The sequence below is a fragment of the Artemia franciscana genome, chromosome 9 (genome assembly GCF_032884065.1).
Source record: "Artemia franciscana chromosome 9, ASM3288406v1, whole genome shotgun sequence".
Taxonomy (NCBI): Eukaryota; Metazoa; Arthropoda; class Branchiopoda; order Anostraca; family Artemiidae; genus Artemia; species Artemia franciscana.
The window spans coordinates 15,331,566-15,346,192 of record NC_088871.1 but is presented as its reverse complement, the minus strand read 5'-3'; the positions used below and the strand labels follow the sequence as shown (position 1 = coordinate 15,346,192).

The 14,627-nt window shown below is 35.0% G+C and overlaps 1 protein-coding gene across 9 annotated transcripts in view; it reads right to left on the bottom strand.

Moving 5' to 3' along the window:
- LOC136031047 (membrane-associated guanylate kinase, WW and PDZ domain-containing protein 1-like) overlaps window positions 1–14,627 on the bottom strand; it is a 163,310-nt gene that overhangs the window by 69,805 nt on the left and 78,878 nt on the right. For all 9 annotated transcript variants that reach the window (XR_010618417.1, XM_065710250.1, XM_065710247.1 and 6 more), the window contains 2 exons: window positions 10,679–10,890; window positions 3,334–3,492 (listed from right to left, as the gene is read on the bottom strand). Coding sequence is in view for 8 of the 9 variants with exons in the window: in XM_065710250.1 (XP_065566322.1) it covers window positions 3,334–3,492; window positions 10,679–10,890 (371 nt within the window). In the remaining variant the exon portion in view is untranslated. The remainder of the gene's footprint in view (window positions 1–3,333; window positions 3,493–10,678; window positions 10,891–14,627) is intronic.

Here is a 14,627-nt window from a genome sequence, read left to right as displayed (position 1 = left end):
TTTACAAGAAATATGGCTCAATTCGTTTCCAAGGATAAGTTTCGGGGAGTTTTCTTTTACAAAAACTGGTATTTCAGAAATAAAAAAACATTGGCAATCAAAGTCCAGTACCCTATCGATGGATAGGAGCTTAGAAAACAATAGAATAGCAGATAATTGCAAAGGGACGCTTCTGGACACGAGAAACAACCAAGTTTGCAACTTCTGAATAGCAGGTCTTCTAAATCAAGTCCTTAAGGTTTCCTAGATTTTCAAAAGAAAATATTAGGCCTGCCCACATACAGGTACAAAGCAAGTCAACCCGTAGGAAAAAGAATCAGCATATTTTAGACTTAGGTATCTAAATTTTTGTGCTTTTTTTCGTGTTTTTCATAAGATTCCATTTTGATTCAAAACGCCTTTTTGTCTACCTGTAGAAAAAAAATTATTTAACTAAAAAACGATTACATATACAATTATTTAGTATTTATGAAATAAGGGTCTCCAACCATAGCTATTGGCTTTCTTCAGCATTCCCCTATCCGTTTGAAAAGGAGGAAAATCTCAAAATTATAAATTAGGTTATACAAATTTTCTGGATCAAACTTCCACACTGAATAAGGTTAACAAACTTCATTTTTAAGCAGCTGAAATATTTACGAAAAACCGTTCTGCGGAATTTTACGTATTCACCTTTCGTAAATTCATTAGACCTAGACAGAATGTGTCTCAACCCCAGGCCATCCTCCGAAATACCACATGGTGAAAAACTCACTTTATTTGGAAGATTAAATTGCTCCAATTTTTTCAGAGACAGACAATTGGCACTCAAAATTAGGGCCTATGAAAGCCCCGCATGTATAATATGTAACATGTTACAGTGAACTGGAAGCTCCAATACCAGCAGATTGGAGCTTTTTTATATGTTTTGATATTTCAATTTCATTTGTCGAGCTATATTATCAAATCGTATAGAAGTCATTTTTTTTGGTGGAGGTCAACTGTGAAAAAAAAAAATGATAAGCTGAACACGAAGTGCCCCAGAAATTCTGAAAAATTCATGATTTCTGGGGAGGCCCCAAGGCCCCCTCATACGTATGTACGATGCCAATGCGGCCTCAAGTGTTGAGGCAATTAGGATGTATGAAACAAAGAGAAGATAGGATATAATAATTCAAAAATAAAATCAAATAGATGAGAAAAAACGAGGATTTTGTCAGCCAGTAGCAAACTATGTAAACGAAAACAAGCAAATATTTCGACAAGGACCTCTAACAAGTCGTCCTCAGTGCTAAAAAAAAACTAAAATTTTGAAATGTCGAAAACAAGAAGAACAATAGGAAATTCTTCGTCGCTATTTGCTTCTGAAGTAAACTCTATAAGAAGAGAAAAGACACTCAAACGACACAGACTTTTCTAACGACACAGAAAAAATCCATTGTCTTTTCTCTTCTCGTAGAGTTCACTTCAAAAGGTTAGATTCTGACCTTTGTTTTTTGTTTCTGAGCACTGAGGATAACTTGACGGAGGTCCTGTCAAAACAATTGTTTGTTTTCGTTTTCATAGCTTGCTACTGGCTGACAAAATCCTCGTTTTTCTCATCTGTTTCATTTTATTTTTTCATTCATTATATCCTTTCTTCTCTTTTTTTTCATACGCCATGTGTAGCCAGTGTGGTCTTAGAATGCATTTACGACAATTATGATCACATCAAAAATATATCATAGAAAAAAGAATAAGCAAAAAGAACTATAATAATAGCAAAGTAGATTATTCAAATTAGCAAAAGGTAGTAAGTAACAAGCAAGAAAACTTCGTAAAAAAAAAAAAATCTTTTTTGTAAGAAATACAAAAATAGAAATAAAAATGACTGTTTAATTCGTACGTATTTTAGTGGATATCTTATGTTCCACTAGCGGTGAAACAGACAGAGAGGCCTTGAGCTAATTTGGCTCTGTACCCAGAATATAACATTTAACAATGAGTCTCACTACACAACCAGGTAGCCACTAACCAAAATTTACCAAAATATTAGCCCATCAAATCTATTATTACTTCAATATTTTACCAATCAATCAATGTCAGATATAGAAATTAAAAAACGAACATAAACTTACTGAGTAATTTGCTTAACCGTTAAAGCCACAAGTAATTACGAGATTGGTGTTCAACTGATACAGCAACATACAACATCATATAATCGCCATAATTTTACAATTGGGGACAATGTAGGGATTTACTAGTTCTAAAACACTAGGTGAGTGATTGGACACAATTATCAGCATTAAAGCTGTCAATTTCGTAGAATCAAATAAATAGTCAATCTAAGTTCAGGGAAGAGTAAATTTCTGGTATATCCCCACTGACTCTGGCTAAACCATGGAATCCAAATTATAAACAATTGAAGGAGATATTGACTGGGGGGAGGGATGGTCCATCTACTAATTTTTTTTCATTTGCCTTTGCTAGGCATCACAAAAATACAAGGTAAATATTTCAAACAATTTTTCACAGATGTAAAATGGTCAAGACCACATTCAGGGGAGAGGGTAGGAAGTTTAACCCCCCCCCCCCCAAACAAAAATGTTAGTCCAAATCGTAAAAACGTAACAAAAATGAATATAATGACTTGAATTGATGCGTTTATTTTTTAAAGTGGTGCGTTCTTTAAATAGTAGCCCCTCCCACTGAAAAAAACCTTTTGTGACCCCCCTCCCCCAGACTAAAAATCCTGGATAAGGCCCTGGAGAGGGTAGTACCCCCTCCCACCATTCTTGTCGTACTAATTACACAAAATTGACATACATTTGCTAAATAATGGAACTGATTAGATACGAAAATATTTGCGTTATTTAAACAAATGTTACGGAATATGTAACGTTTCATCGTTTCCTCACTTTCCCATCTTTTTCCCCCTTGGGGATTTAAAACAGCCGAAAACATGTACAACACTCTTCAACCTTTCTAATTTCAAATTCCAACCAACAATATAAAAACAAACACAGATCTTTAGATATTGAAAAATTCCTTGCTTTATTACTACATTCTTTTGTCGGAATTCTATTGCCTTAATGTACTCTAATCAAAAAAGACTATTCAACTCTAGTTGTTTTGCCTTTTCTCAACGGGGAAGTGATTCGTTTGAGTTGGCTCCAATAAAGGCTCACATCAACCAACTGGGGGATTTAATTAACAAATATATATTTTATCTTCAAATTTGACCTCTTATAAACTGTTATATAAGCATGATTTATCGTACAACTACCATTTTTCTCTGTTCAACACTATTATCAATAGGGACATAAATACCACGTAATTACCTTAATGTATTCCAATAAAAAAACGACTAATTACCTCTAGTCTTTTTGCTTCGTTTCAAAGTAGAATCACTGGGAACTCTTTTCGGTTGAACTGGCTCTTGCAAGGGCTCACTTAACCCAATTGGTGGTTCGGACGGAGATTTTCTAGGTCTGGGAAATGTGTTGCTTCCTGAGTCACTTATACTACCACCACCTAAAGGAATTAGTCATGAATCAAAAGATAAATAAACACATATGCAAATAACAAAATAACTAATTGAGTGACAATTATTTACCGTGTCAGATCTTTGTTTTCAATCGAATCGTCAAGTCTATTCGTCTATTATTCAATTAACTATATTAAAAAAAAATTGTATCTTAAATATTCTATAGTAGTTCGCTTCCATTTTATGGAGGGGGGGGGGTACAAAAAAAAACAAAAAAAAAGCATCAAATTTTTATATTCATTTTTGTTACGTTTTTACGGGTCAGACAAACCCTTCGGAGGGGGGGGGGGTAAACCCCCTAACCCAGTCCCCTGCATGCAGCATTGTCTATAGTAGTTCTATTCTTATTTTTCTTTTAATTTCAGACTAAACATTAAGGCATCGAGAAGACACGTTCAGAGCTGTAAGAAAAATGATGTAAGAAAAATGAATATCAAATTTTTTTGGGTACTCTTCCACAAATTTAGGATTTTGTGTTTCCCTTATTGAATCAATGAGGCAGCACATGCTATCATTCACTATATTAGGAAAGTAATTAGTAACATATCCAGGTTCAAGTCAACCAATGGGAGTTTACCTTTCTATTGAATCTCACTTTCTTTTTAGTATTTCTACTATTTTTTTTAAAAGCTATAAATGACCGAATGAATGGCAGGCCAAAAAATTCACCAGCAGTCCTCTTCCTGATGTAAAAGATGACTGATGCTAAAAGCTGAGGCTGAAGCCCTGTGAAAGTTTAGCCAACAGTTTTGCTATTATTTGTCCTCCAAATGGTGAATTTGACAGATTCTGATATTTGACACTGATTCATACCCTGTGAATATACAGCTGAGAATTTCCCAACTAGCTGTTTTCTGATTCTGAAGATGTCTGATAACCAATGGTAAATAATGATCAAGCTATATATATATATTAAATTAAAAAACTAATTTTTTTAGCTGAAAGTAAGGAGCGACATTAAAACTTAAAACGAACAGAAATTACTCCGTATATGAAATGGGGTGTCCCCTCCGCAATCCATCGCTCTTTACGCTAAAGCTTTTAATTGTTTTAAAAAGTAGAATTGTGGCTAAGAGTCAAACGTTAGCGTAAAGAGCGATGGATTGCGGAGGTGAAAACCCATTTCATATACGGAGTAATTTCTGTTCGTTTTAAGTTTTAATGTCGCTCCTTACTTTCAGCTAGAAAAATTAGTTTTTTTAATTTAATTTCTGAACGTTATATATATATATATATATATATATATATATATATATATATATATATATATATATATATTATATATATATATTAATATTACTATTACTACTACTACTACTACTACTACTACTACTACTAATAACTCACTGCAGCACCAAGCCGCCTGAGGCCAACACAGCTACGCACGCTCCTCCTCCAACCTAATCTATTTAAAGCCTCCCTCTTTACACCCTCCCAGGAAGTTCCCATTTCCTTTAAATCTTTATTTATGACATCCTCCCAACCAGACAAGGACGACCTGCTTTCCGTGTAGCCCCAGACGGTTGGCCAAAAAGGACAATCTTCGGTAATCATTCATCCGTAGGCTATCCGTAGAACGTGGTCATCCTTCATCCGTAGAACGTGGCCTAGCCATCTCAACCTTTCTTTCATTATAGCCCCAGAAAGCGGGATTGAACCACACTTTTCGTACAACCTACTGTTTGAAATACGGTCAGTCAGCCGGGTACCCAGAACAATCCGTAGGCAATTTCTCTGGAGAACATCTAGTAAATTTTCATCTGCTTTTCGGAGTGCCCATGCTTCAGAGCCATATTTGACCACTGTCATCACTGTGGCTTCCAATATTCTAATCTTGGTTTGTAGGCTTATCTTTCTATTCTTCCAAACTTTTTTTAACTGTGAAAAAACACCCTGAGCTTTAGCTATTCTACTTTTAACATCTTCACTGCTCCCACCATCTTTACTAATAATACTACCAAGGTAACCGAAGCTCCCAGCCTGATCAATCTTTTCGTTACTTAATGTCACCTGTTCATCTTCACTTATTCCTAGCCTTAGTGACTTAGTCTTCTTAACATTAATTTTCAAGCCTATTTTAGCACCTGAACTCGTAAAACCTCTAAAAATTCATTCATTTTGCTCAAACTTTCATCTAATATGCTTAAATCATCAGCATAATCTAAGTCCAGAAGCGTTCTTCCTCCACATTTGATTCCATGGTCTCCAATTGCCTTTCCTGTGCTTTTTAAGACGAAATCCATCAAAATGATCCATATAAAGGGGGATAGAACACAACCCTGCTTAACTCCTGATTTAATACAAAACCAGTTGCTAACCTCATTTCCTACCTTAACCGCAGCAGTATTATTCTCGTACATAGCGCAAATCACTTTAATGTATTTTTCTGGTATACCATATAACCATAAGACCTTTGTTAACGCTGTTCTATCAACAGATTCGAAAGCTTGCTCATAATCGATAAAACTAAGGACCAAAGGTGTTTGACAACGAAGGGACTTCTCAATTATTAACCTAAGAGTGAAAACATGGTCGACACATCCTCTACCTTTTCTAAAACCGCATTGTTCTTCCCTTAAAACTTTGTCTACAGCATGTCTCAGTCTAAAAAGTATCATATTACTCAGTAATTTGCTACCTAAAGAGACCAGACTAATGCCTCGATAATTACGACACTCACTCTTGTCACCTTTCTTATAGAGTGGTTTAATTAAGGTTTTCCTAAAATCATTGCGTACTTCCCCTTTTTCAAAAATCATGTTCATAATCTTCAGTAGCTTATTCCTAACCTCAGAGCCACCATATTTAAGGAACTCATTAATCATACTATCAGCACCTGGGGCCTTATTATTTTTTAATCCTTCTAGTACTGTCGCTAATTCTTCCTCACTAAACAAATCTTCCTTCCCATCCAAGGTATCACAAACTTTTTCATTTTCATCTATATCTTTTCCTTTTCCTGCAACTGTATCTCGGTTTAGCACATTCTCAAAATGTTCCACCCATCTTTCTTTAACTTTTTCCTTATCACTAATTGTGGCCCCATTTCTATCTTTAACTGGGACTAGTCCGGATTGGCTACTCCCTTTCAATTTATTGAAAACATAAAACAATATAGGAGTTTTAGTGCAGTAAAAGCAAACCGACTAAGGACACTTTTTACAGTATAAAATTAAAGCATTTTAGGATTGTTACTTTATTATTTTTTTTTTTTTCGTTTAATTTGGTTCTGACTAGCACATGTCATGATTAGGCTGTAGACAAGTCAGACAGTTCGTGGTAACGAATTGTAGTAAGGAGCGACCCGGCTCAATAGTAACCGAAACTCTAAAAAATGGAATTTTGATACCAATAGTTACATCAAAAGAATCGCATTTTAATGCTGATTTTAAATATATAAGTTATATCAAGATCAGTTATACCCATCGAAAGTTACGAGCCTGAGAAAATTTGTTACGAGCCTCATTTTAGAAAATAGGGGGAAACACCCCCTAAAAGTCATACAATCTTAACGAAAGAAATCACACCATCAGATTCAGCGTATCAGAGAACCTTGTTATAGAATTTTCAAGCTTCTGTCTACAAAAATGTGGAATTTCGCATTTTTTTGCCACAAGACAGATCACGGATGCGTGTTAATTTGTTTTTTTGTTTGTCTTTTCTTTTCTTTTTTCCAGGGGTGATCGTATCGACTGAGTGGTCCTATAATGTAGCGAGAGGGCTCATTCTAACGGAAATGGGCACTTAATGGTCACTTAAAAATGGTCACTTAACTAACGGAAATTGACTTTTTAAGTGACCAAAAAAATTGGAGGGCCCCTAGGCCCCCTCCCACGCGCATTTTCCCCCAAAAGTCACCGGATCAAAATTCTGAGATAGCCATTTCATTCGTCATAGTCGAAAAACCTAATAACTATGTCTTTAGGGACAACTTACTCCCCTGCAGTCCCCGTGGGAGGGGCTGCAAGTTACAAACTTAGAACTGTGTTTACATATAGTAATGGTTACTGGGAAGTGTACAGACGTTTTCAGGGGGATTTTTTTGGTTTAGGAGGGAGATTTGACGGGAAGGGTTACGGGGGAGGATATTTCCATGGGGGAAGAGAATTTCAATGAAGGGGGTGTGGGATTTTCTAGCATTATTTGAAAAAAACAATGAAAAAATAAATATGAAAAGTTTTTTCCTACTGAAAGTAAGGAGCAGCATTAAAACTTAAAACGAACAAAAATTATCACGCATATGAGGGGTTTACCTCCTCGTTATACCTCCTCTTTACGCTAAAGTGTTTTTAGTAATTGCAGCTATTTATTCTACGGCCTTTTTGATTCAGAGGTCATTCTTAGGGAATTGGGATATTCAAGCCTTAGTATAAAGAGCGAGGTATCGAGAGGGTTGAACCCCCTCATATACGCAATAAAAACACACGAATATAGAAGTTCGTTACGTAAGTTAATTCGTAAGTTACGCAACATTTTTACCAATGAAAACGTTTGTAAAAAATCAAACAGTTCGTGGTAACGAACTGTAGTAAGGAGCGACCTGGCTCAATAGTAACCGAAACTCTAAAAAATGAAATTTTGATACCAATAGTTACATTAAAAAAATCACATTTTAATGCTGATTTTAAGTATATAACTTTCATCAGATTAGGCTTACCTATCAAAAGTTACGAGCCTGAAAAAATTTGCCTCATTTTAGAAAATAGGGGAAAACACCCCCTAAAAGTCATAAAATCTTAACGAAAATCACACCATCAGATTCAGCGTATCAGAAAACCTTATAGTAGAAGTTTCAAGCTCCTATCTACAAAAATGTAGAATTTCGCATTTTTTGCCAGAAGACAAATCACGGATGCGTGTTTTTTTTTTTTTTTTTTTTTTTTTTTTTTTTTTTTTTTTTCTAGGGGTGATCGTATCGACCCATTGGTCCGAGAATGTCGCTAGAGGGCTCATTCTAACGGAAATGAAAAGTCCTAGTGCCCTTTTTAAGTGACCAAAAAAATTGGAGGGCACCTAGGCCCCCTCACACGCTCATATTTTCCCCAAAGTCACCGGATCAAAATTCTGAGATAGCCATTTTACTCACCTTAGTCGAAAAACCTAATAACTATGCCTTTGGGGACGATTTACTCCCCCGTAGTCCCCGTGGGAGGGGTTGCAAGTTACAAACTTTGACCTGTATTTACATATAGTAATGGTTACTGGGAAGTGTACGGACGTTTTCAGGGGTATTTTTTTGGTTTGGGAAGGAGAGTTGAAGTGGGGGGGGGGGTATGTGGGAGGATCTTTCCATGGAAAAACTTCTCATGGGGGAAGAGACTTTTTATGAAGGGGTCGCAGGATTTTTTAGCATTATTTAAAAAACAACGAAAAAATAAATACGAAAAGTTTTTTCACTGAAAGTGAGGAGCAGCATTAAAAGTTAAAACAAGCAGAAATTATTGGGCATATGAGAGGTTTACCTCCTGGTAATACCTCGCTCTTTACGCTAAAGTATTTTTAGTAATTTCAACTATTTATTCTACGGCCTTTGTGATTCAAGGGTCATTCTTAAGGAATTGGGACAGAATTTAAGCTTTAATGTAAAGAGCGAGGTATCGACGAGGGGTGAACTCCCTCATATACGCAATAAAAACATACGAATATAGAAGTTCGTTACGTAAGTTAATTCGTAAATTACGTATATTTTTTACTAATAAAATGTTCGAAAAAAAAATTATAAGTTCTAGTTGCCTTTTTAAGTAATCAAAAAAATTGGAGGGCAACTAGGCTTCCTCCCTCTCTCCTTTTTTCTCAAAATCTTCCGATTAAAACTATGAGAAAGCCATTTAGCCAAAAAAAACATTAATATGCAAATTTCGTTTTGTGCGGAGAGCCAAGATCAAAACTTGCATTAATTAAAACGTCCAGAAATTAAATAAAAAAAAAAACAAGTTTTTTAAAATGAAAGTAAGGAGCGACATTAAAACTTAAAACGGACAGAAATTACTCCGTATATGAAAGGGGCTTTTCCTCCTCAACATCCCGCTCTTTACACTAAAGTTTTTGTACTGTTTTGAAAAGTAGAGTTAAAAGAAAGAGCCAAACTTTAGCGTAAAGAGCGAGACGTTGAGGAGGAAAAGCCCCTTTCATATACGGAGTAATTTCTGTTCGTTTTAAGTTTTGATGTCGCTCCTTACTTTCATTTTAAAAAACTTGTTTTTTTTATTTAACTCGAAATAAAGCCATGTTGATAGTATTAGGACTATTGACTCGCTTTAGAGTTTGTATCACAAATTGAAATTCTCTGTTGTAAAGAGAGAAATAACCCGATTTCCAGAGTGCATAATGTGACTTATTTGATCATCAATTCGAGTAATACTAAAGCGTACTTCTTACAATTTAAGATTGTATATTAATCACTATTGGTATTATAGCTTTTGACCCCAAAATATTGCCTGATAAATCAATCCAATATTTCCGTATGCTGTTCAATGACTTTGTGGCTATTAAAAAATATTTATTTTAATGCTTATGTTTCCATACGATTTTGATTGCATACTGAAAGTTGCTATAACAGTATGAAAAGCTTTATGGATTAGTTTGTTGTTGAAAGGCTACGTACTCATTTTTGACTCCTAAACCAATATTCTTGTTTTTTTTTTTTATATATATTTGGCTTTCGTGTTTTCGGCAAAGCCCTAGTTGTCTACAATTCTACAAACATAGTAAGCATAATTAAAATTAATTGGTTTGTCTGTACTAGTTTTATTGATACATGTTAGATAGACTGTGAAGGAATAATTTTTGTTCATTTTTAGTTTCAACTTTGCTCTTTACTTCCCTCAGAAAAACTTCTTTTTTTCGCCCATTTTAGATAAATACCACAATTTGGGGCCCTTTTGTATACTTAAACCGACATTTTGCCAAATTAATCCCTTATTTAAAGTGGGTTCTAAATTTAATAAGCCTGAGAGCCCCCAATACATGGCAGTTCCAAAACAAGGAATTACCTTATCAAGCAGACTCATGAACAATATAAACATAAAACAATCAATGTCACGAATGAATAAGAATAGATTAGAAATCCACCTATCTCAATAGCACCAGACAGCTATGCAACAACAAAAACCGCAAGAATTCGAAATCCTCCTCTATACAACCCACAAATTCAAATAAAAAAGAATGACTAACCGTTATTATTCATCGCCAGTCTTTTAGCCTGCAGTACTGGGTTCTCATATTGAGTTTTTCTATTCACATGGTCAATATAATAAACTCCGTAATGAGGGTCATCTATTTTCTCCCATCCGTATGGCAGTTCATCATCAGAGCATTCCTCCAATGATTTCTTCTGGAGCCGAGCCAATCGAGGATCTAACCATTGGGATGTTCCGGAATTATGGCTATAAGAATGCAGGAAAATTATTCAAAATGTTGAATTTCCTAAGAAAAGGTTTATATCATGATGAAATAAGCTGCGCCAAGAACATCCATGGCACGTTCTAAAAATATAGGTAAAAAGTTGAAGGAAATATTATTTAAAATGTTGAAGAATATATATTTTTGTAACAATCCGACTTCAGCTTTAATATGTAGGGTAGCCAAAACAATAAGCCTACTGAAAGACTTAAAATATTCATAACTTTTTTTTTCAGGTTATTTAGAGCTTTTCGGAGATATATGCCAACTATACATGACGTGCAGCAACGCGTCAAAATTACTGAATTTTTTAATTTTTCTTGCAGGTGCAGGTCTATTATTACAAGTCAACCAAGTTTTCGTCATCGGAGTAGCGGGCATGGCTCTTAGAAGAGACAATATTTTTCAGCGAGAAAATGGACACAATTTGAAAGATGCCATATTTCATTGCAGTTTCGTGTCAGGTTCGGTATAAGATTGAGTGTAGTTTTCTGTTAGTACCACAATATGCATCGGAAACGCTCGTATAGAATGTTTTAAGATGTTTCGATACAAGATTGATAGATTTACTCAACAACTCATCAATAAATTGAGACAGTAGAAGCATATAAAACATTACTTTTAAGGCTTCACGGCTGAGAATGTAAAGACAAAGAAAAACAAAACATTAAAAGGAAAATTGGAGAGCCCAAATACCTTGTTCTGGCTCTTCGATGTAACTTATCCTTAAAGAAGAATTAAACATTGAAATGAACTAAATGCCCTTACTGAATTATCGCTTTCTAAAAAATATAGTTCCTCCAGGTAATTTCAAACTAGAAATAGGTATGCTTATTTCTAGTTTTCTGCCTAGAACCATTAAAGTCGGGAATCACCTGAGGCTTAGTTCAAAGGCGGGTATAACCCGAAAGGTCAGGTTATTGTTTAAAACAGTCACTTTGTCTTTATGTAACAAAGGCTACAATATTTTTGTTTATTGTATTTAGTTTCTTCTGCAAAACCAGACGTGCCTCTTTAATCTTAAATACTAAGTAAACTAAATAGACGGACATGAAACCTCTACCTTTATCTCCCATGTCTTTCGCCCAAATCGCAAATGCTATTATTTTGAAAAACATAAGAAACTTTTCTTCTCAGTTCAAACAAGTGAACTACAGAAAAAGTGGCGAGTGGCGAGAAAAAAAGAGGCTCAATTATGGGGCCGATAACCTACAAAACGATTAACAATGCTGATGCATCAGTGTTGCTGAGCTCGTCCATTTGAGGAGGAAATACCTAAATCAATTAATATGTAATTTACATTGCAACAATCCAATAAATATGCGAACTAAAGAGTTGACAGAATTATAGTCACCGTACTTCAGTATAAAGATGAGAAGATTTAGCTGTGTGATCGATAACTTATAAAACTATTTGACATCGTTTATGGATCTACTACACTGAATTCGTTTATTTAAGGAGGGAATAACGGGATTCATTAATATGTAATTTACACAGGAACAACGTGTTAAATAAGTGAAATAAGCGAAATAGCTGCAAGGATATAGTTGTCTTACTTCAGTGTGAAGAAGAAAGATTTAACTTTGCGATTGATAACCAATAGAATCGATTGAAACTACTTATTCAGCTATGTGACTGAACTTGTCTATTTGAGGAGGAAATACTAGAATTCATCCATATGTAAATTAATATGGTAGCAACGTGTTAATTTATTTCATCCATACTTTGAAATGAAGCACACAACCGACACTCCTAAAACAGACTTCTGCTCAGCTCAACGAATCACTGGCAAAGAGAAAAAGAGAGACTACTGTCCTCTATTTCCGTGTTAAAAGTGTGCTTTAATTTCGACGGTTTATTTTTGTGACGTCAATCGCTATACGTTTTCGAGGCAATCATATCTTTCCTTAAGCATGTATCAGAGACGGAAGCCGAGTATTCCTTCCCCCTTTTTTACCAGTTTTTGCTGTCAAATTTTAAGCCAAGAAAAAATAACACGAAATCTGATTCGTTCATTTCTATGAAATTTTAAGCAATCAAAGACCATGAAGTTTTTCAGTGAAGTTTTCCACTTTTAGGGGCTGAAAAGTATATTCAGTTATAAGCTTTTGAAAATTTCACAATATTCCTACAAGCCATATCGGAATTTTATTCTCTTCCAAAATCCAAAACCAAGAGGAAAATGTAACGATTAATGCTTGAAAATAGGAACATTTTCAAATGCTTATAAGCCATGAAATGCTCGAGTTGCCCGCCAATTTTCAGAAATCACATTCCACCGGTGACACGCACCATACCTAGCGGAGCTGGGTGGCACACATGACACTGAGATTTTCACCTTGTGGTGGAAAGGGGTTGACCCAGCGGAAGCAGTTGTTAGACTCAATTAAAGGTGAATAAAATATTTTTGTTATAGTTCATTATTCTCTATCAATTGGTATACAAAAATTTCTGATAAACATAATCACCTCCGATTATCTTAGTTTTTCGAAATTTATTTTTTCTAAGCTCAAAACAAGAAACGTAGCCAGAGTCATTAAAAAATGAACAAGAAAAAATATAAAAGGCACTTCCATTCACCATATCTAGATTTTATGCTCTGAAAACGTCCGAAAAGGAATAGGTAATTGTTCAACAGTCAATGTTTTGGTAACACTCCATTTATGGATTGTTTAAATAGGACTTGTCAATAGCCCTTCAGACACTTTTAAACTAAAATCCTCGATTAACGATTAACCCCAGACTATATAATTGAATACAAATGGTAAATGGCGCGCCATAAAGCTTATACTTTTCGAAATTAGAGGCGATAAACTTTAAGTACAGAAGGAAGGGAAGGAGAATGGATGATAGATCAATATGATAAAATTACGTTCTAATCAATTTGGCTTCCCTTCCAAACATGGAACAAAAATACTCTGAGCCAGTAATGTGCAAAAATGTTGGAAATTTTTCAGGGGAGAAGGAAAAAAATTGATAATAAGATGTGCGGGTAATTTGATGGTTTTTTTTTACATTCCTTTGATGGGTAGAAACTGAACACACAATTCTGTGCGTCTTTTTATGCTCTTTTGAAACATACTAATCGCTTCCTCCACAAATTCCATTATGACCTCTCAAAGTGACACCTTGTTTCTTATTATTTGCCAGTAGAAAATTGTTTCCCAAAGGTTCCATAAATACTTTAAAACTATCATAAACTTTTACTTATCTCATTCCTAACCAATTGCTGGGAAGAAAAGAGTCACCCTAGTCTAAAAAATTGTGTGATTATATACAATGGGTGAATATTAATCCATCATGGGGGAGGGGGTTAAGTGAAGCAATACAATTTTAGGAATGATATAACTAAGTATTTATCATAATTTTAAGCAGTTCTCAGAATTTTCGGTAACCGTTTTCTACTACCAAACTAGACCTACGTTGCCTGAGCAACGTGAAGTGTTGCGGCAACCTTTCTCCGGCTTCGCCGAATAAAGTGTTGCGAGAGCAACACTTTGATTTTGTTTCTTTGCTATCGGTTAAACGCTGAAGTTGTCAGCCTATCAAAGCTTTTAAAACGTTATGTTCAAAGAAAAACGCGATCAGTAATCACATGGTCAAAGGCTATTCCTCAGCGTTGAAAAAACAACAATAACAAAAGAATATCGAAAGAAGGAACTAAATTGACTTTGCAGCCAGTTGAACTTTATCCTTTTTAATCGTAGATATCGGGACGGAT